Source organism: Chamaea fasciata, unplaced genomic scaffold, assembly GCF_029207755.1.
Source record: "Chamaea fasciata isolate MVZ Bird 193981 ecotype frontalis unplaced genomic scaffold, bChaFas1.0.hap1 SCAF_10, whole genome shotgun sequence".
Classification (NCBI taxonomy): Eukaryota; Metazoa; Chordata; class Aves; order Passeriformes; family Sylviidae; genus Chamaea; species Chamaea fasciata.
Window position 1 is genome coordinate 1938575 of NW_027094095.1, and position 27393 is coordinate 1965967.

General features: G+C 55.3%; 4 protein-coding genes across 7 annotated transcripts in view; 3 read left to right on the forward strand and 1 right to left on the reverse strand.

Annotated features, from left to right (window-relative positions):
- Nucleotides 1-1477: 1477 nt before the first annotated feature.
- Nucleotides 1478-4004, reverse strand: HTATIP2 (HIV-1 Tat interactive protein 2). The gene is made up of 5 exons (XM_066191975.1): nucleotides 3811-4004; nucleotides 3628-3735; nucleotides 3388-3525; nucleotides 2554-2615; nucleotides 1478-1982 (listed from the first exon to the last, which is right to left on the reverse strand). Exons 1-5 carry the CDS (start codon nucleotides 3976-3978, stop codon nucleotides 1757-1759), a joined length of 702 nt encoding a protein of 233 aa, XP_066048072.1. The 5' UTR covers nucleotides 3979-4004; the 3' UTR covers nucleotides 1478-1756.
- Nucleotides 4005-4949: 945 nt separating this feature from the next.
- Nucleotides 4950-7658, forward strand: LOC136294888 (1-phosphatidylinositol phosphodiesterase-like). The gene is given in 3 exon segments (XM_066193075.1): nucleotides 4950-5013; nucleotides 5269-6217; nucleotides 6220-7658. Coding segments are annotated over 2 exon segments (1023 nt in total). The 5' UTR covers nucleotides 4950-5013; nucleotides 5269-5316; the 3' UTR covers nucleotides 6342-7658.
- Nucleotides 7659-11079: 3421 nt separating this feature from the next.
- LOC136294351 (P-selectin-like) lies at nucleotides 11080-22335 on the forward strand. Its single transcript, XM_066191981.1, is given in 19 exon segments — nucleotides 11080-11146; nucleotides 11149-11171; nucleotides 11648-11735; nucleotides 15504-15893; nucleotides 15999-16106; nucleotides 16214-16396; nucleotides 18435-18620; nucleotides 18755-18940; nucleotides 19074-19259; nucleotides 19392-19577; nucleotides 19710-19895; nucleotides 20027-20212; nucleotides 20354-20539; nucleotides 20669-20854; nucleotides 21021-21206; nucleotides 21352-21471; nucleotides 21865-21895; nucleotides 22095-22150; nucleotides 22250-22335. Coding segments are annotated over 18 exon segments (2739 nt in total). The 3' UTR covers nucleotide 22150; nucleotides 22250-22335.
- A 937-nt stretch (nucleotides 22336-23272) lies between these two features.
- Nucleotides 23273-27393, forward strand: part of ATF6 (activating transcription factor 6) — a 72483-nt gene continuing 68362 nt past the window's right edge. For 2 of the 4 annotated variants that reach the window (XM_066191986.1, XM_066191988.1), the window contains exons 1-6: nucleotides 23273-23388; nucleotides 23495-23559; nucleotides 25235-25322; nucleotides 25634-25728; nucleotides 26202-26331; nucleotides 26573-26779. In XM_066191986.1, coding sequence (XP_066048083.1) covers nucleotides 23319-23388; nucleotides 23495-23559; nucleotides 25235-25322; nucleotides 25634-25728; nucleotides 26202-26331; nucleotides 26573-26779 — 655 coding nt within the window. In that variant the 5' untranslated portion in view covers nucleotides 23273-23318. The remainder of the gene's footprint in view (nucleotides 23389-23494; nucleotides 23560-25234; nucleotides 25323-25633; nucleotides 25729-26201; nucleotides 26332-26572; nucleotides 26780-27393) is intronic. The other 2 variants (XM_066191984.1, XM_066191985.1) reach the window with 1 other exon arrangement.

Sequence of the window (27393 nt, forward strand, 5' to 3'; positions counted from 1 at the left end):
AATGTGTGTCCCCTAAGGAATGATGGTAGTGTGAGGTCCCTGACACCAAAGGGCAATGCAAGAAACTCACCGAGGCTGTCTGTGATGGCTCATTCCTTCCTATAGAGCCTGATCCACATCCTGTCCTTGAGCCTCCCTGGAGAACTTTCTGCTTCTCACAGTCTTAATTCATGTTTATGCCTTTAAGATGCTTTCCTCACATCTGTGGCTTGCCTTTCACCTGTAACTTTCCAAAGTCTGAATTCTTTATTTTTTTATTCTCTCAATTTTCACTTCTTTTAAGGTCTTACCACTTCGGCTTGCACTTCAGGTGTTCATTTCCACTCCCTTGTATCAGCACATGCCCTTTTTAAAAAAAAAATCTCTTTGAGCATCTGATGCACTATGCTTGTGTAACCCAGTGTTGCAGGTGACCAGTGTTTTTGCTCCTCACACTTACGTGATGCTGACCAGCCTACCCCTCACTTCGCTTTGTGCATTAAATACTATTCTAAAGGTGTTGTTTTGCTCTCAATGGGACAGTCTTATCCAGCAGCTGTGGCTCTGTGGCCCCTTTGAACTACGCCCCACATGTGGCTGAGGAGCTGTCTAGGTGCAGTCCTTACACCATCTCACTCCTCCAGCAACCTTCTGAGGCCCAACCCAATGATGGAAATGCTTGTGTAGAAGAAGATGAGATCTGCTTCCCTCTATCTGCCACATCCAAGTCACTGACACAGGAGCCGTGGATGAGGTCAGAGAAAATCCTGGAAAGCAGTGCTACCCGGAGCACTGGGACTCTGGCCAGCAGGGAATTTGGGAGTCACGTATGTTCTGCATCCCATCGAGTTCCTTGACCCTGAGCACGAGGCTTGAGAACAGCTGGGGCCATGCCTGGGACACTGCACTGCTCCATGTGCTTGCTCCACACCCACAGAAGGAAACCGCTCCCCTTCTGGCACCTGGGCAGGAGCAAGTCCCGTCCAAGGTGTGCAAAGTGCTGGCCTCAACTTTTGCACATGCAGAGCACTCCTCGGAACATGGGGCTGGGCTCAGGCTCATTTCTGCCTGGAAGGAGAGCCCAAAGGGACAGGTGTTTACAAGTCCATGCAAGTACCTGCATGGTGTTTTTGTGACTACAGGTACCAAGTGGCAGTCCACGTGTGAAAAGCAGCGTCCCTAGAGCAGTCCCTCAGCAGCCTGAGCAGATGAGGCCAGGAATGTCTGCAGAGACCTGCTGCAGGCAGAGCCACCACTCCCAGCGCCTCAGCAGCTGCTGCTGAGCATCCAGGAGCTCTGCTATCCAAGCAGCACTGGTGCCACCGTGTGCTCTGTCAAGTGCAGCCTCCACACAGGCAGCTGTGCCTTCTCTGCTTTCCTGTGCCTGTCACCTGCATGTGAACATTCCCTGAAGTGGCAGGATCTGAGCACATCAGGCAGAGGCTGGGTTGTTGGTGTGTGGGTGGCAGGTATTATTTCAACACAAAACTAGCACAGCCAGATCAGTCACAGGATTTTATTCAAGGCCTGGATTACACCATCTTTACCTGTATTTGTGTTACGGATCCAGGCAGCAGAGCACATTGTTTATCCTCACCCAGCAGCCAGCACCTGCATTTTTGATGCCCTGACAGAATCAGCCACCATGCAAAGAAGTGGATGTACCTCTGGCTCCACACCAGCCAAGCACCCTACACCTCTCCCATGCGTGCGTTCACTCTGAGCCCAGAGAACATCTGAACGGTGAATCAAGCTCCTGCCTGCCATCACTTTTGTTCTATGTGCCCTGCTGTGGCACTGCCTTTCCCAGCTCATGGATGGCCCTGTTCTCCAGCACCTTCACCTTCTCCTCGCCTGGCTGCAGCACACAGGCCACCATAGCCCTGGCCACCGTTTCCACAGGCACTGAGTTAGCAGTGGGGAACACACAAGCCACAGCACCGAAGAACTGCTGGGCTATCCACTCCGTGGGCCGGGACTCCTGGCGCTTGCACAGCAGCACCCTGCAGAGCAAGAAGGTCAGGTGGGTCAGCCTGAAACAATCCTGGGTGAAGGCTAGAAACTGAGTTTTCCAGCTGCATCAGGGCCCAGACAAGCTCCCTGAACCGACATGGGCTTTGGGGCTTTAGAACGTGACAGAGCTGAGCCCTTGGAAACTAAACTCCTTTCTCCACTGTGCTGGCAAAACCAGAATTCCAGTTCTCCTAGGTAGCAAGAGCACAGTACAGCTGAAAGGACACAGGTGAGTGTTCCCTCTGCATAAGGTCAAGGTCCATCTAGAGATAAGCTCTGACCTATGTGCCTCAACCTGTGCTTTCAGCCCAAGGCTGTCCTTGCGTGGCACATGGCACTAGCATTGGGATGGGCCATAGGAAACTGCAGAGCTTGCTCCTTGCAGCACTGGGAAGCAGTCTGCTCATGCACGGGCTGCATTTGGAGCTGGTGGCATTCCCCACTTCCCTCCCCACCCCTGCCCTCATGTATCCTTTCTCTTCCTCCATCTCCCAGTGAAGCATCTCCCTGCTGCCCTGGCAACCCTCCACCTTGTGCCCTCCCTCCTCCGCTATTACTCACGCTGGCCGGAGAATGGTACAGCGATCAAAACCAACAGCCTGGACCAGGTTTTCCACTTCTCCCTGTCAGAGCAGCCAGGAAGGATGAAAGGAGACGAGGATGACTCCAAGCACAATCCCTGCCACCCCATGAATGGGCAGAAAAAGGCTGCTGAGCCAAGAGCAGGATAGCACTAACGCCAAGGTGAAGCTGGAACGGGCCAGGCAGGGATCAGCTCTCCAGGCCAGGCAGCTGGGGCGAGGGGCCCGTGGTGGATGTGGGCCGCAGGTCAGCAGTGCGCCCCTTGCAACCATCATGCTAAACAGCAACAGGCTGCTCCAGAGAGCATCTGGACTCAGCGTCCAGCCCGGGGATGGAACCAGCTGGCACAAGATGCTGGCAGGCAGCTCTGAGTCCAGCAGGTGTTGGTAGCTGCAGCACACAAAATACGGAGAAAAAAGCTTTTGCCACGGGTGTGGTCCTCCCTGGGGAGCCTGTGGGCTTTCTATCACAGGATAGCTCATGTCTCGCCTGGACACAGCCCTGAGCCTCCCCACATAGCAGCAGCCATCCCAGCTTAAGGCTTGGGAGCTCTTACTAGGCTAGAGACCCCAGCATATGTTTCTGGAGTTTGAGGAGGGAGACAGACACTACACGCAGGTGTTGTGCTGCTTAATAAGAAGCCAGTGACATAGCCGTGCGTGCCAGCCAGCCCTTTCCCTTGTCCCGCAGCAGCAGGAGGACCCCTAGAGCCACCTGCATCTCAAGATCTCAGCTTTTGCTTCCTTCCCGAGCATCCCAGCATCCTGGGACTCCTGCACGAGCATCAGAGGCCCAGCCCAGCTGCCCCCTCACCTTCACGCGGAGGTAGAGGAAGCGGCTCTGCGCATTTGCCCCCCGGGAGGACTGCAGGACAAAGTGTTTGCAGCCCCCTGACCGCGCCAGCTCTGCTGCCTGCGCCACGTAGTCCCGATCCACACGGACAAAGCCGTCCTGCGGGGGGAAAGCGGGATCAGCAGAGCAGGGAACGGGGCAGGCAGGGAAGGGACAAGCGGGACCCCCGCTCGCCCGGGGGCCAGGGGGGTCCCCACTCACTGCGCCAGCCTTAGCCCTGGTGGTGCCCAGGCAGCAGAAGCCCACGTCGTGTCCCTGGAAGGCGGCGGCGTGCTCGGCCAGCTGCTCGAAGTCCACCACTGCCTGTTCCTGCGGGGAGGCCGAGGGTCAGCGCCGCCGCCCCGGTCCCCGCCACCACGGCAGCCCCGTCCCCGGCCCGCGCACCACGGCCGCCTCCGCCTCGCCCAGGCTCAGGCTCAGCCGGCGCCGCCCGATCAGCGTGACCCGGGCGAAGGCCCGCCGGGCCAGCAGCTCCCGCAGCAGCGCCCGGCCCGTCTCCCCAGAGGCGCCCAGCACGAAGCAGCTCCTGCCGCCGCCGCCAGCCGCCGCCATGCCGAGAGCAGCACACGGGGCCGGGCCGGGCCGGGCACAGGGCGGGGCCGGGCGGGAGCGGCTGCGCCGCCGCGCTGCTGCGCCGCGGGTTGGCCGCTCCGGGACGCTCGGGACGCGACGCGGACCCGCTCCGGGGCCAGGGCGGGCCTGTCCGGGGCGGGGACAGCCCCAGGGACCCCCGCTCAGCGCGGCCGCTGCGCCCGGAGCAGGGAAGGTGCCCCTCGGCCTGTCCCCGCCGGCTGTTCCTGCAGTGGCAGAGCTGAACGCCCCCCGAGGATCCCTGTGCCCGCCCCGCTCAGGCGGAGGGGATGTGAGCTGGAGGGATGCTCGGAGGGCTCTGTGACCTGTCCGGCGTGTCCTCTCCAAACCCTGCTGGGCTCAGTGTGTGCTGCCAACCCGGGTGCCCCGCAGTTGTGTCCCCTGGGCAGGACGTGGGTCACCCCCCCACGCCGCCCCGCCGGGCAGCCTTGTAGCAGTGACTGTACAGTGTGAAGCACTCCTTGGTGCCTGAAGAGCAAGGAGACGAAGCCCACTTCCTTGGGAACTCTCGCTGAGCAGGTCCTGGAGTGTGCTGGCAAGCACAGACCCTTGCTCCGGGTACTGCCTGTGCGTTGTCCCTCTAGCAGGGACGATGCCAATTATCACCGAGGTGGTCCAAGTCCCACCAGGACATAGCTCTGGAGCAGGCTTGTGGGCACCCCGGCTCTGCATAGCCACGCCCGTGGGCAGCATCAAGGGGCCCCGCGGCACCATGATCCCGTTTGTCCTGATTCCTGGGCAGGGAGGTGCAGAGGCCTGAATGGCTGCTGTCGGGATCAGCCAGGTGGTTTTCCAGCCTGGTGTGTCTGTCAAGTGCTCTCGTTGGCCGAGGGCTGAGGCTGAATCCCAGGTGCACGTGCCGTTTGCGCGGCAGGACGTGCGTCATGGCTGTTACCGGGATAATGGCTGGCATCCCGCTCCACCTGCCAGTGTGCCCCCGGCACCCACGGCCGCTCTGCCCGTCGGGCTCTGCTCCGCAGCTACAGGCAAACCCAGGTGGGTGAACGAGGGGGAGGCTGGGGCGTACCCAGGGCTCGGGGCTACTGGGACGAGTGCTTGAGAGTGGTAGGAGAGCAGCAGAGCGCGACAGAAGTACAGGCAGCAACGTGTATGGAGCGCATGTGGTATGTTACAGGGTATGGTGTGCTCTAGGGTTTCACGGTACGGTGGGGATGCCGCTGGGGAGCGTGGGATCGGGGCGGGTGGGAGCCATGCTCCCACAGTTAATGGTCTGCTTCTCCTCCATGGCAGGGCTCCGGGGAGCCAGCCAGGTGCCGGGGTGCCCACTCTGCCGGTGGCATGGAAACATGGTCCCGGCGCAGTGCTGCCTTCGACTGCGTGCCCCAGCCGGCAGCCTGCTGCCCTGACTGGATGGCGGAGCTCCCCGACGCCCTGCCCCTCTCCCGCCTCTCCATCCCCGGCACCCACGACTCTCTCAGCCTGTTCGGCGGCCGGCGCCTGCGGTGCCAGAGCTGGGGCCTGGAGGCCCAGCTGGCGGCCGGCATCCGCTTCCTCGATGTGCGCTGCAAGCTGTCTCGGGGTGAGCTCCACGTCTACCACCTCTGCACCTTCCAGCGGGCCAGCCTGCGGGGCGTCCTGCGCCGCACCCTGCGCTTCCTCCGCGCCCACCCCGGCGAGGCCGTGCTTATGCGCATCAAGGAGGAGCTGCCCGTCTTCTCCCGGCCCGGCTTCGCTGCCCAGCTCCACCGCTGCCTGCTGGAAGAGGGACAGGGCTGCGTGTGGTGCCGGGAGGAGGTGCCGGTGCTGGGCCAGGTGCGTGGGAAGATAGTGGTGCTGGAGGCACTGGCACGGGAGGTGCTGGGCATCCCCTACGAGCAGCTGAGCATCAGCGACGCCTGGAACGTGCTCTCGCTGGAGGGCAAATGGGCCCGTGTGCGGCGGCACCTGGAGAAGGCGGCCAGCGGGGACCCCACCACCATGTACCTCACCTTCTGCTCCGGCAATGGGCTCTTCACCTGCCCCGAGGAGGTGGCCCGTTTTGTGAACCCCCGCTGCTGCCAGCACCTGCGGCGCCGGGCCGGGCAGCTCGTGCGTTGGGGGGTGGTCATCATGGACTTCCCTGGCACAGGCCTTCTCCGGCTCATCGTGGAGAGCAACGGCCCGCGGGCCAATGGACACGGCACGGCGGCCCCTGGCACCCCCGCGGTACCGTCCCAGCGCCCCCGCGGCAGACGGGACAGAGGCCGCAGCCAGCGCAGCTCCGCGCGCGGCCCGCGCCGCTGTCCCTCGGGCAGGACTCTGCTCCCGGCCCCGCGCCTCTGCCGAAGGACTTCAGTGCCTGGAGGGCAAAAGAGGGTTTCTAGGTCTTGCGGAGCGCCGGGAAGCCTTCGTGTGACAATGGTGTGACAGCCGCAGAGGCAGCAGAGGAGGGCCGGCTGTGCTCGGAGCCGGGCAGCCCGGGGAGCTGCGCCCTGCCCTGAGGAGCCAGGTACGGTGCCGGTGTGGGGCTGGGCCACCTGAGTCCCACAGGGCAGTAGGGGTGGGTGGGGGTAGAACGTCCTGCCTCACCTCCTGTCGGGCCAGTGAGGCCTCTCAAAATGCCCCTCTGTGAAATAGTCCTTTTCTTTAAGGGTAAATAAAAATAAAAAGAAGCTAGGAAAGCACTGCCTATGTTGCCTTGCCATTTCCTGTCAGAAAAGTGGAGAAAAAACCTTTTGCTTTGGCTGTTTATATGTGAAGGAGCCTGCACCCCTCTGCTCGGGGATGAAGCACAGTTTAACTGCTGTCTGTGACCATCTTGCTCTTAAAGCAGAGCTGCAAGATGTCACTGGAGTAAGAATTTATTTCAAAGGTGACAACAACTGGTTAGGAACATCCCTCCCCTCATTATTTTAGCTCTTGTTTCTTTCTTGAAGGGGCTTGCCCCAGAAGTCAGGACTCTTAGGCCAACCCAACTTCAGCAAGGGCCACCCACCCTGTGCATGGAGAGCTGAATGGCCACAGAGGCAGCGATTTCAGATGGGGCTACCCTGTCCCTGGGGTCATACACCAAGGGATGCCGCACTGGGCAGAGGCCAGCAGTTTGCAACAGCTGGGGCAGTGCAGAGAAGACAGTTTGTCGATCCACAAAAGCAAGGTGGTTGAGGCATTAGAAAGACTTTAAAACATGTAGTGCCAGTGCCTGCATGTACCTGCAGATAATAAATCACTAACCTAAATAGACAACGCAGTAACTCCTTGGAGCAGAAAGGTAACTGACATCCCGGGGAGAAATTATCATCCAGTAGGGTGCCTGCTGCATCACTGGCAGCAGCCAAGCACGCAGGCCATGTGCTGAAGCAGGGAGGTGAGAAAGAGAAAGGAACTTTTTAAGGGAAAAGCTGAGCCCTGGCCTGCCAGAAGGTGAAGAATGTCCTCAAAGTTACTTCTGTCTCGGGTGAAACACAGCTGGGCACAGTGCCTGCTGGAGGAGATGCCACAGAATTTCCTGGCCAGAGGAGACGATATCTTTTGCTCTGCAGGGGCTAGCCCTGGCTAGAGACACGGCTCTTGGTGCTGAGTCTGTTCATCTGCTGCCCAGGGAAAAGAGCAGGCAATAGTACACAGTGGGTGACAGGCAGAGGAATCTGCCTCTGGGTTTGCTAAGTGAGACAGAAGAAGGTTGAAATCTCTGCATTAAACCAGACATGTGACAAAAGCATTGGTGGTGTCCAGGTGAGGGTGGCCTGGTCCGTTGGCTGCCAGTGCCTCGTGTGCCTGAGCTGCCCCCACACCAAGCCAGTATGGCTGGTACCAGTGTCCTGCCAGGAGGGTAGGTTCTGCTGGGGCAGGGCCAGGCGAGTCGGTGGCTTGTCTCAGCATTCCAGGGATGCACAGTGCCATGGAGAGCCAGGCAGGGCACAAGTAGAGCAATCACAGTTCCTAGGAGCTGTGGTTTGGCTGTCAGTTCAGGCTGCCCCGGGATGTGGCACATCCATGCAGCTGCACTCCAGCACCTCGTACCCACCCTGTACCCCGGCTCGCTGGCAGGGCAGAGGTGCCGCCTGGGAGTCCCCGGCTGGGCAGAGTCACTTGTTTACTTCCTATCGCTCAAGCAGTGAGATAATGGTAGTGTTATCTATGCCCCAGGCATCCTGTTTGGCAAACCCTTATTTGTGCTGTGCACATGTGGCTGCTGCCGGGTGCCAGGGAGCCAGCAGGCAGCGTGGGCAGGGGTACCTGTATGGCAGTGATGCCCAGTGGAAAGGCTCTCCATCAGCAGCTTTGCAGTGAAAGGCAGGAGGCAGAGAGCTGTCCTACAGCTGAGGTCAAAGAAACATCTCTGAGAGGGTCTGGATAGGGTGGGCAGGAATGATTTGCCCAAAACTACCCCTATATTCCACAGCCAGGGCTGTCCCAGTGCCTCAAGGTCCCTGTGAGGAGGGGGGTTACAGGGTACCTGCCCCTGGACGTCTGGTCCTGGCTGATCCTTGCCATTTTCTCAGTCCCTCCAAGCCAGGGTAGCACTCTTAATGCGTCTCCAGGTGTCCAAACGCTTTCAAATTGTGAGAAAGATTTTATCAGGTGCTGCCTGAGGCGGGCCAGCAGATGATAAAAGGGTGGAGGAGGAGGCTCCGGTTGCTGGAGCTGTGCACTGGCAGACTTGGCCAAGGGCACCCTGCAGCTCAGGGGCACCCTTTGGGTCAAGCACTTCCTGGGGACCTGTGGTGGAAGGGAATCTCCTGCCCGCGCTCAGGAGATGCCTCTTAAGTCCCAGGGGGAGCCGCCGGTGTCCCCAGGGTGGAATGGAGGGATGACAGCAGCGGGGCTGCACCCAGGGGTGTATGTCCCTGCCGCTACCCCCCCATAGCCCTGGCGGGGTGGGCTCGGGTGCCTCCAGTGGGCTGTTGAGCCCTCCCCGGGGGAGCGGGGCTCCCAGGAAGGTGGCCGCTGTATCGCCGGCAGCAGCCGAGCGGGCCGGGGCAGCGTCGGGGTGACTGGGTTCCTCTGCGGTTTGCGGGGACATTGCACAAGGAGGGGAACAGGCTGTCCCAGCCTGGGGTGGGAGCTTCTGCCGTAAACAACGCACGGCCGTGCCCCTTCCCCAGAGGCAGAGCCTTCGGCACGGCTCTAGGGCACAGAGAGCATCGCCCAGGCTGTTGCTCAGCACCGGGCTACAGCAAAGGAGGCACTTCTTCATTCCAGTGCCTGAGTCCAGAGGGACAGTGCGGAGGTGACACAGGAAAGTGTCTTCGTACCTGCTCCCTTGAGCCCGTGCTGAGCAAAGCCCTGGCTGGCGGCTTGCCTTGTGCCCTCCGGGGGGATGGCTGGGGGGACAGGATGCACCATCCTGACACCTGGGAGATCCCCACACTGCTCAGGCAGGGTCAGACCCTTCCTTGGTGAGCAGAGCTGCAGGAATCCAGCAGAAACACGTGCCCTGCAGCATGCTGAATCCCTTCCAGGGGAGCCAACAGTGGAAATAACCTGAGATGGGAAAAGGCTCCTGATGATTAACCAGTTCCCGGCAGAGCTGATTCGGGTCTTCTCTCCCTCCTACCATGTGTACCTTTTTCCACTGCAAAGCACACCTGAGTAGCCATCCTGCCATGTAGGATGCCCTCTCTGAGCCCAGGCATGGGGCACCTGCCTCCACACAGAGCTCAAACTTGGTCATGTCTTGTCTTTGTAGCAGCAACAGCCTCTGCATCTTGGACACCTTAACTCCATTTTTAAAGCAATACCAACAACTATTCATAGTTACAAAAATAAAGGTGGGAGTATTTTTTTTCTGCTGCTCTGCCCTACCGTGTTAGGTTCCAACAGAAGTGAAACTGGCAGGGGCACAGGCTGCTCTGCCCTGGGGCCGTGTACCCATGAACATCCCTTTGAGTCCCAGCAGTGTCTCACTAGTAAGAGAAGCAGCTCCTGCCCTGCCCAGGTGACCATCAGCACTTGGAGCTGCTGTCTTCCCCAGCAGCTGCCCCTCAGCCTCCCTGCCTGCCTGTCTGCTCCTTCCCTTCCCCTAAGTGACCACTCTGGGCAGAGGAGGTGCTGAAAGCAAGTGCTCCTGAGTTACTGGGTATACAGACTCAGCAATTCCATAAAAAGAGACAACTGCATTAAAACATTTTTCAAGGAAGATATCCAGAGACAGGAAACAAGGTTCATTTATATTGGCCAACGACAATGTAGTTGTAGTGGGTTATGGCTCTTGTGGAATGGGTTCCTCCTTTTGTCTAAAATGAGTCCTGGTGGAGCAGCATAGATTTCTTTGGAACTGGAAAATACAGGTGACCTGCATTGCTCTTGTTTGGCTTTAGCTGGAAGTAAGCAGAGTAATTTCTGCAGAAAACCTGGCCAAGGCAATCCTACTTACGAGCAGGACAGGGTAAGAAAAGATTTATAATGATTATAATGATTCAAGGGCGGTGGACACAATTAGACATGTTCCTGAAACACTGGTGGAAGTTCCTAAAGGATGTTAATAAGTATGAGGGAAGTTCCTCTGGCATATTCCTGGACCTTTCTCAAAAAGACTTAAAGGTAAAGATAGAAAAATACGTTATGTAAGTAATGTTGTAACAAATAACAAATATTTATTGTTTGTTATTTGTTTATAAATGGTATATGAAGATTCACAGCCAGAGCAAAAAACCTGCGTGCGAGGAGAGCATCTGGCATGGGAGCTGGCAGGGCTCCCACTCAGCCCACGAGGGACCTCATCACACCTCAGCCTCCTGTGTCCTCCACCAGTGCAGGTGGGGCAGAGAGGTCTCGGTGCTCCGGGCACCATGGATTGGGGCTGAACACTTTTCAGGGAGCCCTTCTCCTACTGAGGTGCTTGGGCAAGCCTGGCTCATTGTATGTCATCTCCTGTGGCTGTCATGTCCCCAAGGCAGTGGGAATGCAGCCAACTCCCATGCCATGGGGCTGCTGCCAAGCTAGGTCCCATAAGGACCGTGGCCAGTGCTGACCCCACTGTTCCCCTCCAGCCCCGGGCTCAGAGAAGGGTTTCTTGGGGCTGGAGAGCCCTGTGGCGGGGGAGGTGGGGGGGTGGGGCAGGATGTGGGCTGCTAGCGGGGCTGGGATGGGAGGGGAAGAGGCTAGGGGCAGGCAGCGATGTGCTGCACGCTTGGAGGAAGCGTGAGCAGCACTGCCCACCGAGGGACAGCTGCCGCTGGCTGGGCACCTGCGTCCACGGCACCAACATGGTAAGTCCTGCTCCTTTCCTGGTGGACAATTGAGGGTCTGCCTAGACAAGGGGGTCGGGGGAGGGCAGGGCTGTGGGCAGGCACTGTCGGGAACTACAGCTGGGGCTGTGGGACACACGCTGGCTCCCCCAGAGACACCCTGCCCAAGGCTCATGAGACACTGCCAGGCACACAGGGCACTGCTGCTGCAGAGGCAGATGCCAGCCCTGGCTGGGCAGGAAGGGGCTTGTGGGGGCACAGGACTTAGGGGCTCCCCAGGAGTGAAGTGCCCAGCTGTGCTGTAGGCACAGTTCCCCCAAAGTGCCTCACTGGAAGGGGCCGTTCCTGCAGCAGAGCCGTACTTGGGAGCACCGTATGTGCCTGCATGCCAGTGCCACGAGCGACTGCCCTTGTGTGAGCCAGGACTGCCTGGCAGCGGTGTGGGTGCACGTGTGAACCCCTTGGGATGTGCACGCTCATATTTCCCTCCCTGTCAGGGCACTGCTGCGGCACTGCGATCTGCTGGGAGGACGTGGACTCTGGGCTCTCCTGGCACCTACCTGGGCATTGCTGCCATCACATGGGGTAAGCCACCCACCACCTGCTCAGTAAGCCCAGTGTGACCCTGCTGCCAAGGAGTCTGCAGGTCTGGGAAACTGGAGAAATGTAGCCACTGTTATTTTGGGGGCCCATCAGTCACACCCCCCCCGGCCTGGATCCCTCTGGGCTGGGAGTGGGCTGCCCCTGCTTGTGCCAGCTCCCTCCAGGCACACCGTGCTGCCCCGGGGAGGGCCAGGCCACGGCTGAGGTCCCTGCAGGATGTTTGGTTCCCCAAATGCAGTGTGGCAGCTGGTGCACTGTACTGTGACCTGGGGAAAGAAAGGGGCAGCTCTACCCACTGCCTATGCTCATGCTTGTGCTGGGGAGCTGGGCATGGAGTCACAGGACCCATGGGTGTAAGGGTTCACAGCACAGCTGGGGCAGCACCACACAGCATGAAAGCTGCTAATTGACATGAGGAGTACAGAAACCAATTTGGTTTTGCTGCCTCTAGGATATTTCCTTCACATGCTGGCATTGAACGGAGCAAAACCTACTGGTGCCTGCTCTGTCCCTGGAAATCCTCTATGAACTGAATTATTTTCCTAAGAACTTTAGTGACTGAGCTAAGGAACAGAAATGAGGTAAGTGCAGAAGTGTCAGAGGGAGGCCAAGATTTGGCTCTGAGAGAAAACAAAAAGGCAAAGGCACCTCAACTGTATAGGGTGCTGAGCACCACTCTGGGAAGAGGTATCACAGCTGCCACGGAAGCCGAGGGATCAAAACACAGGAGAAAGAACAGCACCCATTTGAGGACTCAGCACCAGGTGAGGCAGGGAGAGGTAGCGTAAGACAGGGGAGATGAGCTGTGCAATAGAGAGGGAGTAACTGGTGGAGTTGGAGGAAAGAGGTATGTGGGGGTTTTCAGTTCAAACCAAGTGGAAACACCAATTTTAGTGTAATGGTTTTGCTTCGCCAATTTGAGTTTCCTGGCTAGCGCACCAAATAATGTGGTGGGTTGAGCGCTGGCTAAATGCTCAGCCAGCATTAAGTAAGCATTCTTACTAGAATTACTCATTTTCTGTTGCAAGATAAGGATTAATGGGAAAGCAAAGCAGGCTCAGACTTTAAAGGGTATAAAGAAATCTTTAAACAGAACTGAAAGACAGGGGAAAAAAAAGAATTAGAATAAAACCTTCAGAATATCTCTCCCCCCCCCAACTTTTTTTTCTTTCCCACTGACAATGTACAGAGAAAAAACCTGGGACTTAGGTCAGTTTACCACCTGTAAAATACCGCCTCTTTTATCAGTTCTCTTAGGGAGAGGAGTCTTTTTTGCTATGTCACGGAGACTTCTCTACAAGAAACAGTTCTCTCGTGGCTTTAATTTCCATGAATAGCAGCTGCCCGGAAATCTGTATTCGTGAAGTCCTTCCCATCTCATGCAGCCTTCCTACAGCTGCATTCATGTCAAACTCATGGGCTACTATTTTAAGGATGAGCTGTTCAAAAGCAAAGGTTCTCTTCATCTATCTCTGAGATTATCTTCATCTCTGAGAACAGAGGTCTTCTTTCCGTGGGGGCAAAGGGTCTTCATCACTTTCATCTCTCTCTCTCTCTGTTAAAGCTTCTCATGAGATCACAGCTACTTCAGCACTGACTTGCTTCAGCATGAATGCCTTTGGTCATGTCTACAATTTGAACACTCCATCCCACCATGCTTTTTTCATTAATTAAAGGGATATTCTAGTGTATCACAGTCTATCACCATGGCCTTACAAAAGAATTTCAGCCTAAGACAAAGGCATCACCTCATTCTCCTCCTATCTGGGACTTGACTCTTTCTTCACTGACCTTGGTGTCTTCATGTTGTTTCTCTACGTGTCTTCACTCTGTCCTTTTCTCTCACTCGAGAGATGATTAATGTTTTGCAAGTTTCATCTGTGAATTAATATCTTGCCCAGGGTCTACGGATGGTCTTGATGGCCGAAGCAGTCACGGCGATAGATTCAGGCCACGCTGGGGCTGTGCCAGGATCTCAGGGGGCTGGCCAGAACGGCAGCTCTGTGAGCATGGCTGGTCTCAGGCCCATCCTGTGTTTAATTCCAGCTGTGGGTTGGCCTGACCATGCTGCAGGGGGAAACCAGCCCGATGCAGATGGCACCTGGTGTGCTTCCTGGGAAGGGGCCTGGCCTGGCCTCACCCCCAGAGGGGGCTGGGCCAGCCTGTTACCTGTTCCTAGAAGAAAAAGAGACTTTTCCCAGGCTTGTTAGTCTTAAAATGTGAATCTCACAGAGGCGTATTCAGCTCTTTAATTGGTCTGACAGGTCATAAATATTCAAAGTAGCCACTGATTGGTTTTGTCAGACACGGAGGAAAGTGCTAGCTGCTTCTCTTAGAAAAATCATTTCCGTAGGTAGCTTCTCTCCTCACTAAATGTCAATTAATGCAAAACCAGCACAAGATAGGAGAGTATGTGGAGGATGGACATGGAGCAGATGTCAAACCTGGGTCCTTCTCAGTTTGGGGATGGGCTGTGGGAGACTAGCAGGCAGCTGCCTTGAGCTGTGCTGGGGAGGGGCAGGAGCCAGGAGGAGGGTGGGAGCTGAGGATGGGGCAGGCTCCCAGAAGGTCCTGAGTTCCTGTCCCGCAGTCCTGAATTGCCAAAAGGTAGAGAGGGAACCACATTTTCCTCAGCTTCGGTCCTGTTGAACAAAGAGAATAGTTTGCTCTTTCACAAGAAAAATCAGACAAATTACAGGAAATTACTCAAAAAATGTATAACAATGGACCAAAGTACAGCCCTAATCAGACTTTAGAAGACATGTATTTGCATCTAATCTGCAATGCCCAGATCTTTGCACAACCGCAGTGTGATAATGCTCTCCTGAGATACAATGTAAGCCAGGCTGGTTGTTTGGAGCAGACTTTGATCCCCATCTTGCTTTCTGCACAGATGGAGATAAAATATCCCCACATCACTTTCTGCAGTTGTGGAAATAGCTGCTTCTGCGGAGGATGGGGGAAGCTTCTTTCTAAACCCTTTTGATTGCATAAAGTTGTGGTGTGAAATGCTGTAAATAAGAGTAGGGTTTCAGCAAAGTGCCCTTCATTTCTGGGTGTGGGTTCCAGTTATTTTCTATCTTTGCCCTGCCTCGTGGGCATGACCATGATGTGATTTCTTGTTTTTGAATGACCTTGTTTTGCAACACTGAGTTTTACAAGACTCTAGATCATCTCTGTCTCAGATGAGCAGGTTGGGGTCCAAGTGCTTTTGGGGTGAGGGCATACTGGCTGTGCTGCCTTGCTTCAATCTGGCTCTCATGTAGCTGGGTAAAGCAAGAAAACTGAAGCATACACATCTGCACTTAAGGAAGGAACTGTTTACAGAACCATCTTGAAGTGGGGCTTTCCCCTTTGGGAAGCTCTTGTGGGCAGGGAAACAGGGCCACGGGGCTGAGCTTTCAATCCTTATGCTGGAGGAGGAGTTGGCATCACTGCTTGGGGCTCTTCTGCCTCCTGTGCCCTTCCTGCCCCATCCTGTGCTGCCCCATCTCAGCCTTCACCCTGCCACCTCCACCTTCCTCATCCCTATGCCATCCCCCTCTGTCCTCACCTCCTTCTGCCATGCCTGATCCACCCACGTCTTTGTGTACCCATAGAGTCGCATTCTCATCCACACTCGTCCCTTCCTCCAATCCCTTCACCCAGCCCGTCACTGACATCTCTTGGCTATGATGCCCCAAGGGATCCCATCCCTGACTCAGCTCCCGTCCTTTGTGCATCAATCCCAGACCTCATCCTCTTTCACAGGCATTGTGCTGTGGATGGAGGTGGGTGCCTGGACGTATCACTACAGTGACCAAGGGGACTACACATGGGAGCAGGCCAGGAATTACTGCCAGACCTTCTTTACTGACCTGGTGGCAATCCAGAACCAGCAGGAGATCGAGTACCTCAACAGGAGCCTGCCCTACCATGGGCGCTACTACTGGATCGGCATCCGCAAGCTGGGAGGCATCTGGACTTGGGTGGGCACCCGGAAGGCGCTGACCAAGGAGGCAGAGAACTGGGCAGTCGGGGAGCCCAACAACCGCCGCTCCAACCAGGACTGCGTGGAGATCTACATCCAGCGGCCACAGCAGTCTGGCAAGTGGAATGATGAGCCCTGCAACCGGAAGAAAAAGGCGCTGTGCTACCGGGGTGAGCAGGGGCACTGCAGACAGGAGCTGGATTGGGTGGGCTGGGTACCTTGGCAGGGTGGCCAGCAGCTCCTGATGACTGTCCCCTGTGTGTCTGTGTGTACAGCCTCCTGCCAGCCCTTCTCATGCAGCCAGCGTGGCGAGTGCGTGGAGACCATTGGGAGCTACCTCTGCGAGTGCTACCCCGGCTTCCACGGCCCTGAGTGCATGGATGGTGAGACATCCATCCCCACCCCTCCCTCCCTGCTGGAGAGTCCAAACCCTGGTGACAAAGCAGGGTTCCGGTGCTCCTAACGGGCTGCAGCACTGTGTCTCTCCCAGTTGTGCAGTGTGCCAAACTGGAGCCCAAGGGAGTGCCCATGAACTGCAGCCATCCCTACAGAGACTTCAGCTACAATTCCACCTGCGAGTTTAGGTGCCACGAGGGGTTTGAGCGGCGAGGGGCAGGCATCCTGCAGTGCCTGCCTTCCCAGGAGTGGTCAGCAAACATCCCCACCTGCACAGGTAAGGCCTGGCAGGGGCTGGGGGTCTCAGGGATGCAGCATTGATGCTTTGGGGGGACCAGCCCTGTGTGCCCAATGCCGTTCAGGCAAGTGTTGCTGTGCCCTTACCTATTGTGGAAGCATTTCCTGGTGCTGCATGTGGGGTGGGATTCCCTGAGGAGGCTGGAGTAGGCAGAGCAGCTGTGAGCCATGAGGCCCTGTTCTGCCTGGCCGCCTCAGTGCCCATGCTCACTGGCCTGAATCCCACTCAGGTACCCTGTGTGCACCAAGTGCGGGGTCAGGATGGTGCCCTGGCACCTCTGTCAACGCTGTGTCATTGTCTCTCTCCCCTAGCCCACCCTAATCTGCCTTGGGGAGGTGTTTGGCATCCTGGGAAAGTGAAAAGAGGGTTTGCTGTCTCACAGCCAGGGGAAGGGTGTATCCTGGAAGGGGTGGGCCAGCTTGAACAGGGATAAGGACTCACAAAATGAAGTTATATATAAGCTGGGAGGGACAGATTGTGACAGGAAACCACAAAGGAGAGAAAGCTGTGGTATGTTATGCTGTGGGGGCAGAGAAAGTCTTCCTGTCAGTGGCTTGAGGGTTTGCAGTCAGGCACCAGGCATGCCAGAGAAACTATCAGGCTTTTCTGGGGGAGCAAGAGCCTTGCTCCACCTTTCCTGCGCAGGTACACCTGTAGCCTTGCACAAGGATGGGGTGAGTGGAGAACTGGAGCAGACATGGGACACAAGTGGGGACCCTCTGTACTGGGAAGGAATGGGAGTGGGTAGCATCTTTGTATATATATTCTTTTAAAAGAAGCCCGCCTTGAAGTTAGTGCTGCTGCTGCTGCTGCTGCCTATGCAGGGTGGGCCTGTGGTCCAACCTAGGACCTTAGGTGGCTGAGACCAGCAAAACTGTCTGCAGTTAAGGGGAATAGGCATGGAGATGTGATGGGACTGTTCTTTAACCAGTATCCCCAGGAGGGGCAAGGGCAGGAGCTCACTCCCAATTTTGTGAAAATCCCCACAGGCAAGCTGGGCTGAGCCTGTGTGCTCCAGGCTTTTTAGGCTCCCAGGGGCTTGCTTTCCCAGTTTGTTGTTTTTTTCCTGCTGGCTGTAATATGATTGATTTCTGTTTTATTGCAAACAATCATATGAGTCAGTCAGTTGCCCGTGCTGATAACAAAATGATGTTAGCAAGCATTGCCAGCTGGGCTTACTCCAGAAAGGAGCAGAGCGAGGCAGCAAGCAAGGCTGCAAGCGAGGCTGATGGTGCTGCAAGGACTGTGAGGGATAAGGCTGCCTGCCCTGCCTCAAACTCTGTCCCATGCCTGCCTGCAGCCATTGTGTGCCCGTTGCTGGCTGGCCCCCAAAGGGGCTGGCTCAGCTGCTTCCACCCGCACAGCATGTTCACCAATAGGCACCTCTGGGGACTCTGGGAAACCAGAATTGCCTGTAAAATAGCTAAGAAAGGAAAAGTCTACTCAGGAAAGTGCTTGGTGTCAGCCTGAAAGCAGAAGATTCAGTGAATGCAGTCTGTCTTAGCTGGGCTGAGGGGTGTAAATGCCCTGCTGGCACTGACCTTTGGTGGTGCCGCAGGCAGCAGAGCCACTGACTGCAGAAAACCTTGGGTATGGCCCTGGCATGCAGCAAAACACACCCTGGGCACAAGCTGTGGAAGCTGGTACACAACCTCTTTAGCTATTGCAATGCTTTACAGTCCCAAAGCCATCCTCCTGCCACGGTGACAAGGACAGAGGCTGGTCTCTGCTCCAGTAAAGGGAGGGAGATGAATGGGACTGCAGCAGCTATGCTCCTTCCTCCCAGGGTCTTTGGCCCAGGGTAGTGAAAGGGATAAACAGGGCTCTGGCAGAGCAGCAACTGTGTCTCCCCGAGGAAATCACTTGTAGGGCAGAAAAATCATTGTACCAACTACAGTTTTGAGAGGTGAGTCTGGATAAGATTTGATTTGGATTCAGCCTGAATCATTAGATTTAACCTGAATCATTAGATTTAACCTCATCTATCCCATCTCTGAGATCTGCTCTCCCATTGCAGCCATCAGCTGTCCAGTGCTCAGTGCTCCAGACCAGGGAGAACTGAACTGCTCCCACCTTCACGGGGACTTCACCTTTGGCTCCACATGTGCCTTCTCCTGCCAGACGGGGTTTGTGCTGATGGGGCCGGAGAGCCGTGAGTGCACAGCCACAGGGACATGGACAGGGGATTCCCCACACTGTGAAGGTAGAACTGCTGCTGGAGTTCTGGCTGTCACTAGCCTTGGGGTGACACTGTGGTGTTTCCCAGCCCCTTGGTCCCAGAATTTTAGTTTCCCAGTTCACAAGCTGCTGCTTGATGTGTACCTCTTCACTCTGCAGCCATTGTCTGTCCAGGGCTCAGTTCTCCAGACCAGGGAGAGATGCACTGCTCCCACCTCCATGGCAACTTCACCTTTGGCTCCACATGTGCCTTCTCCTGCCAGAAGGGGTTTGTGCTGATGGGGCCGGAGAGCCGTGAGTGCACAGCCACGGGGACCTGGACTGGGGACACCCCACAATGTGAAGGTAGAGCTGCTGCTCCAGGTGTCATAGACCTCTGGTTCACCCTGGAATGTTCTCCAGTGTCTGTCCTTTCATTCCAACAGTTTAGCCTTGTAGTCCCCAGATACCTGCTCAAATGGTTTCTCTATTCCTGCAGCCATTGCCTGTCCAGTGCTCAGAGCACCAGACCAGGGAGAACTGAACTGCTCCCACCTCCATGGCAACTTCACCTTTGGCTCCACATGTGCCTTCTCCTGCCAGGCAGGGTTTGTGCTGATGGGGCCGGAGAGCCGTGAGTGCACAGCCACAGGGACCTGGACTGCAGATTCCCCACACTGTGAAGGTAGAACTGCTGCTAGAACCCAGGGTGTCACTGCCTGTGGGGTGACTCTAGGGTTTCCCCAGTCTCTCAGACCGAACAGTTTAGCATTGTGGTTCCCGGACTCTTCCTTGAAGTGTTTCTCTGTCCCTGCAGCCATCGCCTGTCCAGTGCTCAGTGCTCCAGAAAAAGGAGAGATGCACTGCTCCCACCTCCATGGCAACTTCACCTTTGGCTCCACATGTGCCTTCTCCTGCCAGAAGGGGTTTGTGCTGATGGGACCAGAGAGCCGTGAGTGCACAGCCACGGGCACCTGGACTGGAAACACCGCACACTGTGAAGGTAGAGCTGCTACTAGAACTCAGGGTGTCACTGGCTGTGAGGGAACTACGGTTCCCCTGAAGCCTCTCAGGCTGAACCATTTAGACTTGTGGGCCTCAGACTTCTGCTCAAAGTGTTTCTCCAACCCTGCAGCTGTTGCCTGTCCAGTGCTTAGAGCACCAGACCAGGGAGAACTGAACTGCTCCCACCTCTATGGGGACTTCACCTTTGGCTCCACATGTGCCTTCTCCTGCCAGACGGGGTTTGTGCTGATGGGACCAGAGAGCCGTGAGTGCACGGCCACGGGGACATGGACAGGGGATGCAACAAGATGTGAAGGTAGAGCTGCTGCTTAAAGTGTCACAGGCCTTGGGCAGAACCCGGATGTTCTGTTTTTAGTCCTCTCATCACAAGAGCTCAGCCTCACAGTCCCCAGGCTCCTGCCTGAAGTGTGCTTATTTGCCCTGCAGCCATCAGCTGTCCAGTGCTCAGTGCTCCAGACCAGGGAGAGATGCACTGCTCCCACCTCCATGGCAACTTCACCTATGGCTCTACGTGTGCCTTCTCCTGCCAGACAGGATTTGTGCTGATGGGGCTGGAGAGCCGTGAGTGCACAGCCATGGGGACCTGGACTGAGGACACACCACAATGTGAAGGTAGAACTGCTGCTCGAGGTGTCACAGACCTTGTGTTGAACATGGGATGTTCCCCAGAGGACTCACTTGGTCCTCTTGTTTCAACAGTCTAGCCTTGTAGTACCCACATTTCATCGTGAAAATGTTTCTCTGTCCCTGCAGCCATCACCTGCCCAGTGCTCAGTGCTCCAGACCAGGGAGAAATGAACTGCTCCCATCTCCATGGGGACTTCACCTTTGGCTCCACGTGTGCTTTCTCCTGCCAGACAGGGTTTGTGCTGATGGGGTCAGACAGTCGCAAGTGCACAGCCATGGGGACCTGGAGTGGGGATGCCCCACGCTGTGAAGGTAGAGCTGCTGCCACAGCTCAGGGTGTCATTGGCCTTGGGGTGACACTGTGATGTGTCCCCAGCCCCTTGGTCCCAACAGTGTAGTCTCCCAGGCTCCTTTCTGAGCTGTGCCTCTTTACCCTTGCAGCCATCAAATGCTCAGCACTGACCACACCCAAGATGGGCCAGGCTGCCTGCTCCCATCTCCACGGGGACTTCACCTTTGGCTCCACATGTGCCTTCTCCTGCCAGGCAGGGTTTGTGCTGATGGGGCCGGAGAGCCGTGAGTGCACAGCCACAGGGACCTGGACTGGCAACCCCACACATTGCAAAGGTAAATTGTGTGATCTCACACGTCTGGGAGGGCTCTGCTGTAGCAAGGTCCTTTCCTTTAGCACCCTGGGCTGTGTCAGTTTATCCCTGGCTTGCCAGCCCACATGTCCCCATCCCACTGCCAGCTGTCCTGTCCTCTTGATGCTCCTGCTGTGCTTTATCTGCAGCCATCAGCTGCCCAGTGCTGCCCCCCCCAAGCAGAGGCCAGCTGAGCTGCTCTCATGCGTATGGGAACTTCACCTACAACTCCACGTGCACCTTTTCCTGCGAGGAGGGGTTTGTTCGGATGGGAGCAGAGAAGCTCCGCTGCGAGGCCTCAGGGAACTGGACCAGGGATCCCCCTGTCTGTGCAGGTATGGTGGGGTCCCCCAGCTCCTTTAGCAGTGTGGAGGTTCCAACTTTCCTCCAAGCACATTTGGAACGTGGTGGAGGGGGCCTCCCCAGGGGCTGCGAAGTCCCCATAACTTTCTAATGTGTGGCTCTCTGGCTTTGTTTCAGAGGATAGTGCCTTCCTAAAGCAAGTCCTGGCTTACAGCAGCGGTTCAGCCCTGGCAGTAGCTGGTGTTGTGCTCTCTGGGGGCCTCATTGCCCTCCTTGCCAAGAGGCTCAGTGACAGAGGTACAGAAATGCTTCCTGGAGGCTACCCTAGCTTTGGCCAGGGACTCTCGGGCAAGGTGGTGACAGTCCCAGGGGATGTTGGGGTGATCAGAAGAGTTTAACAGTGTGGCTGCCTCCATTCGCATGCTTTATTTGCTGACTCGCTTGAGTCCTTGTCGCTTTGTCCAGCTGAAAGTGTCAGCAGTCAGGTTTGGAGGGCAGAGCCAGACAAACATCATCACTCCGAAGAAGGCAGCAAGTGCTTGTTAACAGCAGCCCCACCCCATGCTTGTTAAACTTTGCTCAATTTCAGATGCTGCTGCTGCTGCAGCTTCTCATGACCTTCACTAAACAGAGCTGGTTATTTCTTTTCTATGTGCTTTGTTCCCATGGACATTTCAACACTGTTATTAGACGAGAAGAGGAAGCTCCTGAAACCCACCAGGTGAGAGCCATGCTCTGCAGGAAGGTGGCTCTGCCCTGTGCTTGTCACAGCCCCTTGTCCACCCTGCTGACACCCAGATGTGTCTGTGTGAGGCTGTTTTTATATGGGAGCATCCCTGGGGCCGACAGGGCTGTGCTAACTCCTGCCCTTCGCACGCTTCTGCACTCCCCAAGGTGACACCTTTGTGTTTGCCTTCCAGTGATCTGGGAGCACCGGGCACCTTCACCAATGCAGCATACGATGCCAACCTGTGAGGTGAGGGCAGGTGAGACCCTCGCAGCGCTGTGTTCAAAATTCACCGGGGTGGCCATCCTCCTGGGAGTAACACCAGCTCCATCTCTCCTGTGCTTCCAGCCTGCCCGAGACTGAAACCCAGCATGTCCCTCAGGGCTGCAGGCCCAGCAGGAGCTGCTGCTGGAGCACAGAGGGACTCCATGCCTGTGGTTGCAGCCTGGACCAGCGCTGCCCCTGGACGCTGCCGCCATGCTGCGCGTGCAGCATTTCCCTGGAAGGGGAGCTGCCTCCACTGCTGGCAGCTGGAGACCCACCAGGGGCCAAGAGCCACGTTCTGGGGGCAGCCTGCCACCCGGCCCGTGGATGTTCTCCCACCGGGAATTTGGGCATTCCCCAGTAGCTGCTCCACTCATGCTTCCACCCATGAGCTTGTGTCAGCGGGGTCTGAATAAACACCTTTGTCTGACTAACTAATGCCTCCTGTGTGCCTGGGGCGGGGTGAGGGGAAGTCTTCATTAAATAATGTGGCCAACAGAACTGGGGAAGTGATTCTTCCCCTGGACTTGGCCCTGCTGAGGCCACTTCTAGAGTGCTGTGTCCGGTTCGGGGCCCCTTAGTTCAGGAAAAACGTTGAGCTGCTGGAGCACGTCCAGAGAGGGCAACGAGGCTGGTGGAGGAGCTGGAGCGCAAGTCTGATGAGGAGTGACTGAGCGAGCTGGGGTTGTTTAGCCTGGAGAAAAGGAGCTTAGGGAAGACCTTATCACTGCTTGAAAGGAGATTGTAACCAGGTGGGGTTCGGCCTGTTCTCCCAGGCTGTTTGTGTTAGGACAAGAGGACACAGCCTTAAGCTGGGAGGTTCAGGTTGGACATTTGGAGGAATTTCTACACGGAAAGGGTGATTGGACACTGGAATGGGCTGCCCCTGGAGGTGTTTGAGGACTGGACATGGCACTCAGTGCCAGGGTCTGGGTGACAAGGCGGTATTGGGTCATCGGTTGGACGCGCTGACCTCAGAGGGCTTTCCCAAGCGAAATGAAGCTGCGATTCCCCCCGGAGCGCGGACACGGCCCGTACCTGCCCGTGCTGCCGCCGCGCCGCCCGCCGAGTGTCCGCCCGCGGCCGCCGTACGGGGCGGGCCCGGCCCGGCCCTGCCGGAAGCAGACGTGTGTTTCGGGAGGAACGGGAAGCGATGGCGGCGGCCGAGGCCGAGTGGGAGCCGGCGGGGCTGCTGCCCGCCCCGGGAGGCGGCCTGGACTGGGGTGAGCGCGGCTTCGGGGGGCCGGGACCGGGGCTGGGCCGGGCCGGGCCGGCGCGGAAGTCCCCGGCGGGGTCGGGCCGGCGCTGAGCCCGTTGTCTCTCCCGCAGAGGCTGTGCTGGGCGAGGAGCTGAGCGAGCTGCTGGGCGCCGCGGCCCCGAGGGACGAGCCCGACGTGAGTACCGGGGATGGCGGGGGCGCGGTCCGCGCTCTGCCGGCGGGGAGAGCCCCGGGCCGGCTCGGAGAGCCCCGGAGTAGCCTGGCAGGAGAGTGTGGCCGCCCGGCTTTCGCCCTGCGTCAGCGCTACAGATGGCAGTCGCTGACACTGCGGGGCGGGTTGCGGAGGGGAAGGCGCGAAGGTCAGGGCGAGGGTGCGAGGTGCCGGGGAGGAGGAGCGGTGTGGGCAGTGCCCCGGTGAAGGTGAACCCCTCCGGGCAGTGTTAGGGGAGCGCTGGCTCGGGGCTGCCTGAGAGAAGGGTGGGTATGTTACACCTACATCCACCTGGGCTTTTCTTTATCCCTTTGCCTGTTAGATTGCTTGTTGTTTTCTTCTTTACTGTAGGATTTTCTCTGAAAACCTGTGCTTCCAACCTTATGCGTCAATCCCTGTCTTTTTCACTGCCCACTCGCCTGTACTGCTTTTTCTCTCCCGAGGCGTTTGCCTCCTGGGTTCTTCTCTCCGTGTGCTTCCCCTGCCATGTCTCTGCTCACTGTGTCCTAATCCACCAACAGCACAAGCTCAGGCTATCATCTAATGTAAACCCCAGGTTTTAAGAGCATTCCTACAGGTATAGAACCAGTCACTGGAGAAAATGTGGGAACAGGCTGATTTTACAAGGGAAAGGTATTCCCCATCAGCAGGTCAGCATTACTTGCTTGGGTGAAGGCTCTTAATGTACAGCTCATGCTGTGGTCTTTTGGTCATTCTTCCTTTAAATGTGCTCTGATGTGCTTTGTTTTCATTCTAACACGTGAGTACCATTATCTATGCAGCCTACAGGGTTTTTGAGCCTCCTTTCACAAGGCAAGTTGAAATTACAAGGGAAGCTATAATTCCAGAATAGTTTTTAGGAAAACTTTTGTTGTATATTTGTGTAAGATGAGTAGGTCATGTTTGTATTTTTCATGCAAGTGCTCATAAAGGGCCACATTTGCATACGAAACTGAGACTTAGAGATGCACAAGCAGGATAAATGGAGAAAAACCTCAATTGTTGTTTTAAAGGTCACATGAGAAATAATATGTATGGAGTGATTTTAGCCTGTTTGCTTTGATTTTTGTTGGAAAAGGAAACTGGTGTCCCTGGCTTTAGGTGTTGACATCAGTGTATTCAAGTATAGGGAGACCTAACACATACTGTTAATCAGGTCTTGGGCCAATCAATCTTGTGTCTGTTTTCCTGCTGGTAAACTGTCCCTGGTGCTGCTTTTGTGTGTGAAGTGCTTTGAGATGTAATGGTGGAAGAACATTAAGTAAATTTTTAAAGGCAGATGAAGGAGAGGATAGCACCAGGTTCCTAAGACTTATGTTTTATGTGAGATGGTCCAATGACTAAACTTAGGACTTTTGCTTTACAAATTACAAATAAGAGTATTATAATTAGCGATGTTCTTAAACTGACCTGCCCCTTCCTATCGGTGTGAGTTTAACAGAAGCCTTGTTTTGTGTGTTTCAGCTGAGAATTTGTCCTTTAAGGACTTTCATCTCTGCATACCTTAAGGCACCTTAAGTGATTGATAGTTATGTTGTTTGTTTTGTTTTCTGGAGCTGTAAGAATGGAAACATAATGGGTGATGGTGTCAATGTATCTTTCTTTTTGTCTTGCCTCATTTTCTGAACTGTCATTTCAGGAGAATGATCTCTATAACTTTCATTTTGATTTGGATTTGATGTCTTGGGACTCAGACCTTTGGAATATTACAGGCCATACTTATGCAGGTAATTAACCTCCTGTATTTTGCGGATGTTGCTTTTCCCCTCCTGCCCCACAAGGGTGAACTCTTAAAACTCATTTGGGGCTGTTTGATGCCCTACAGCCTTTTGCTCTGTCAAGAGAATTCGGCTGTTTCTGTAGGATGGGTGCGGCTGGCGAGGGCTGCCTTACAAGCCAAGCTGTTTAATGCCTTTAATCTCCCTACATTTTCTGCTGTGCCTTGCTTTGGGAATTAAATATCTGGTATAGGACAGTGTGTTCTTTGCTTTTCCCATTGCTAAAAAATTAGTGAAATGTCTTTACCTGCCTTTTGCAGATGCAAACGTGAAGACAGAACCTTTATCACCAGCTGCGTCCAGCTGTTCGGTCCCTTCGCCGCCGTCGGTGGACTCTCCAGTGCAGAACGTGCCTGTATGCAAAACCTGCCATGTAACACAGACAGCAACAGTCTGACAAACAAAATTGTGATTTACTCCTCTGGCCAAATTCATGGCATAAGAGGAGACAGCTTATTTTCCCAACCCTTGCAAAAATCCCTCAGTGGTGTTTTCTTAGCTCTTCTCTGTGACCCATTCAAATAAGAACATGTTCAGCTCTCTTTCCTCAGCTGTGTTCATTAGCCTTGTTGCCAAACAATATGCCTTCTAAAGGCTTTCTGGGTCTAGCAGGTGTTGCCTCGCATTGCTCTGCTGATGGGGAGAAGTACTTGTTGTTTTTTTTTAGTGGTACCTGGCCTTGGCCAGAATCAAATTGCAGAGGAAAACCTTTCTCGTGTTCACTGCAGCAGCAACACAGATGTGATGAAAAGCAGATATACTCTGAACTGCTAGTGGATACTGCTCTGAGTTTCTGAAGCGTTAGTCTCCTGTGCTTTCTGTCTGCAGGATGATGTGGACTTCACCTGTAGCTCCCAGATGTCTCCCATCTCGCTCTACAGCAAGAGCTGCAGGAGCCCTGCATCCCCTGAAGGAGATGGAGGGAAGAAGCCTGCTGTGAGCATCTCTTCTCAACCTGGTATGAGAGACAAAGTTACTTTTGTCCTATAGATAATATGTGTGTTCTCTTGCATCCAAATTATTAACTAACAGACGCTAGATGTCCTATCCTTTATGACTTGGATATTTGATCAGATGTGTTTATTTTTAACAAATATTATAGATGGGTAAAAAGCCCCACATTAAAAATCTCTTTATTATTGCTCGCACTATGTATTTTGTGCCTCTTGGTCCAATTATGACTCTTTTTCCTTTTCTAGGAAGTAATTCTGCGAGGAGCCTGAAGAGGTGTGGTCAGACAGTGTCCAGGCCTTTGATACAACCCAAACCCCTTTTGCCTGCTGTGCCTGAAGCTCAGGCTAACATTAGCATCCCAGCAAAAACCATCATTATTCAGACTCTTCCCACGCTTGTGCCTCTGCCAAAGAATCAGCCAGTTGTTAACATCCAACCAGCACCTCCTAAAGGTAGGTGAATTGTGTTGGCTGAGCCAGGTCTTGGTGGTAGCATTGCCTGTTTGGGATGCCAGATTGAATGAAGTTAGGTTTGTTGTATGAAAGAGGAGGAACAGGGGAAAAAAGAGTCCTACATGCATTGCTGGAAAAGCTTTAGGCTGAGAAGATGGCTTTACTCCTCTCATACTGTCCTGTGAGAAACAGCACTCACATGGGCATCGTGTAAAATGGAGGACTGGATTATTTAATGCCATTATTTGGAATGGAAGGCAGAGACTGTGCCGAAGCTGTGGAGATAAAGCTGCTGATTTGTAAAGATCTGTAGGGATCTGGGCAGCAGGGTCACTGCCTGCCCTGCAGGAATTGCCAGCTGCAGTTGCTCATTTCACCAGCTGATGGCCACAGTCCCTTGTGGTTGATTGCACAGATGCTGAGGCAAAGGAGGAAAAGGAGACAAATTCTTAAGGGCACGTATCTAGAAATTATTGCCATTGGAAAAAAAATTGTTTCCATTACTGGTTTCTCTTCCAGCAGGGGCTCAGCGAAACCTGGAGATGCTGACATTTGTTATAACATGCCTAAGATTGCTAGACTGCTTAAAACACAGGTCAGCACAGTCAGCATGA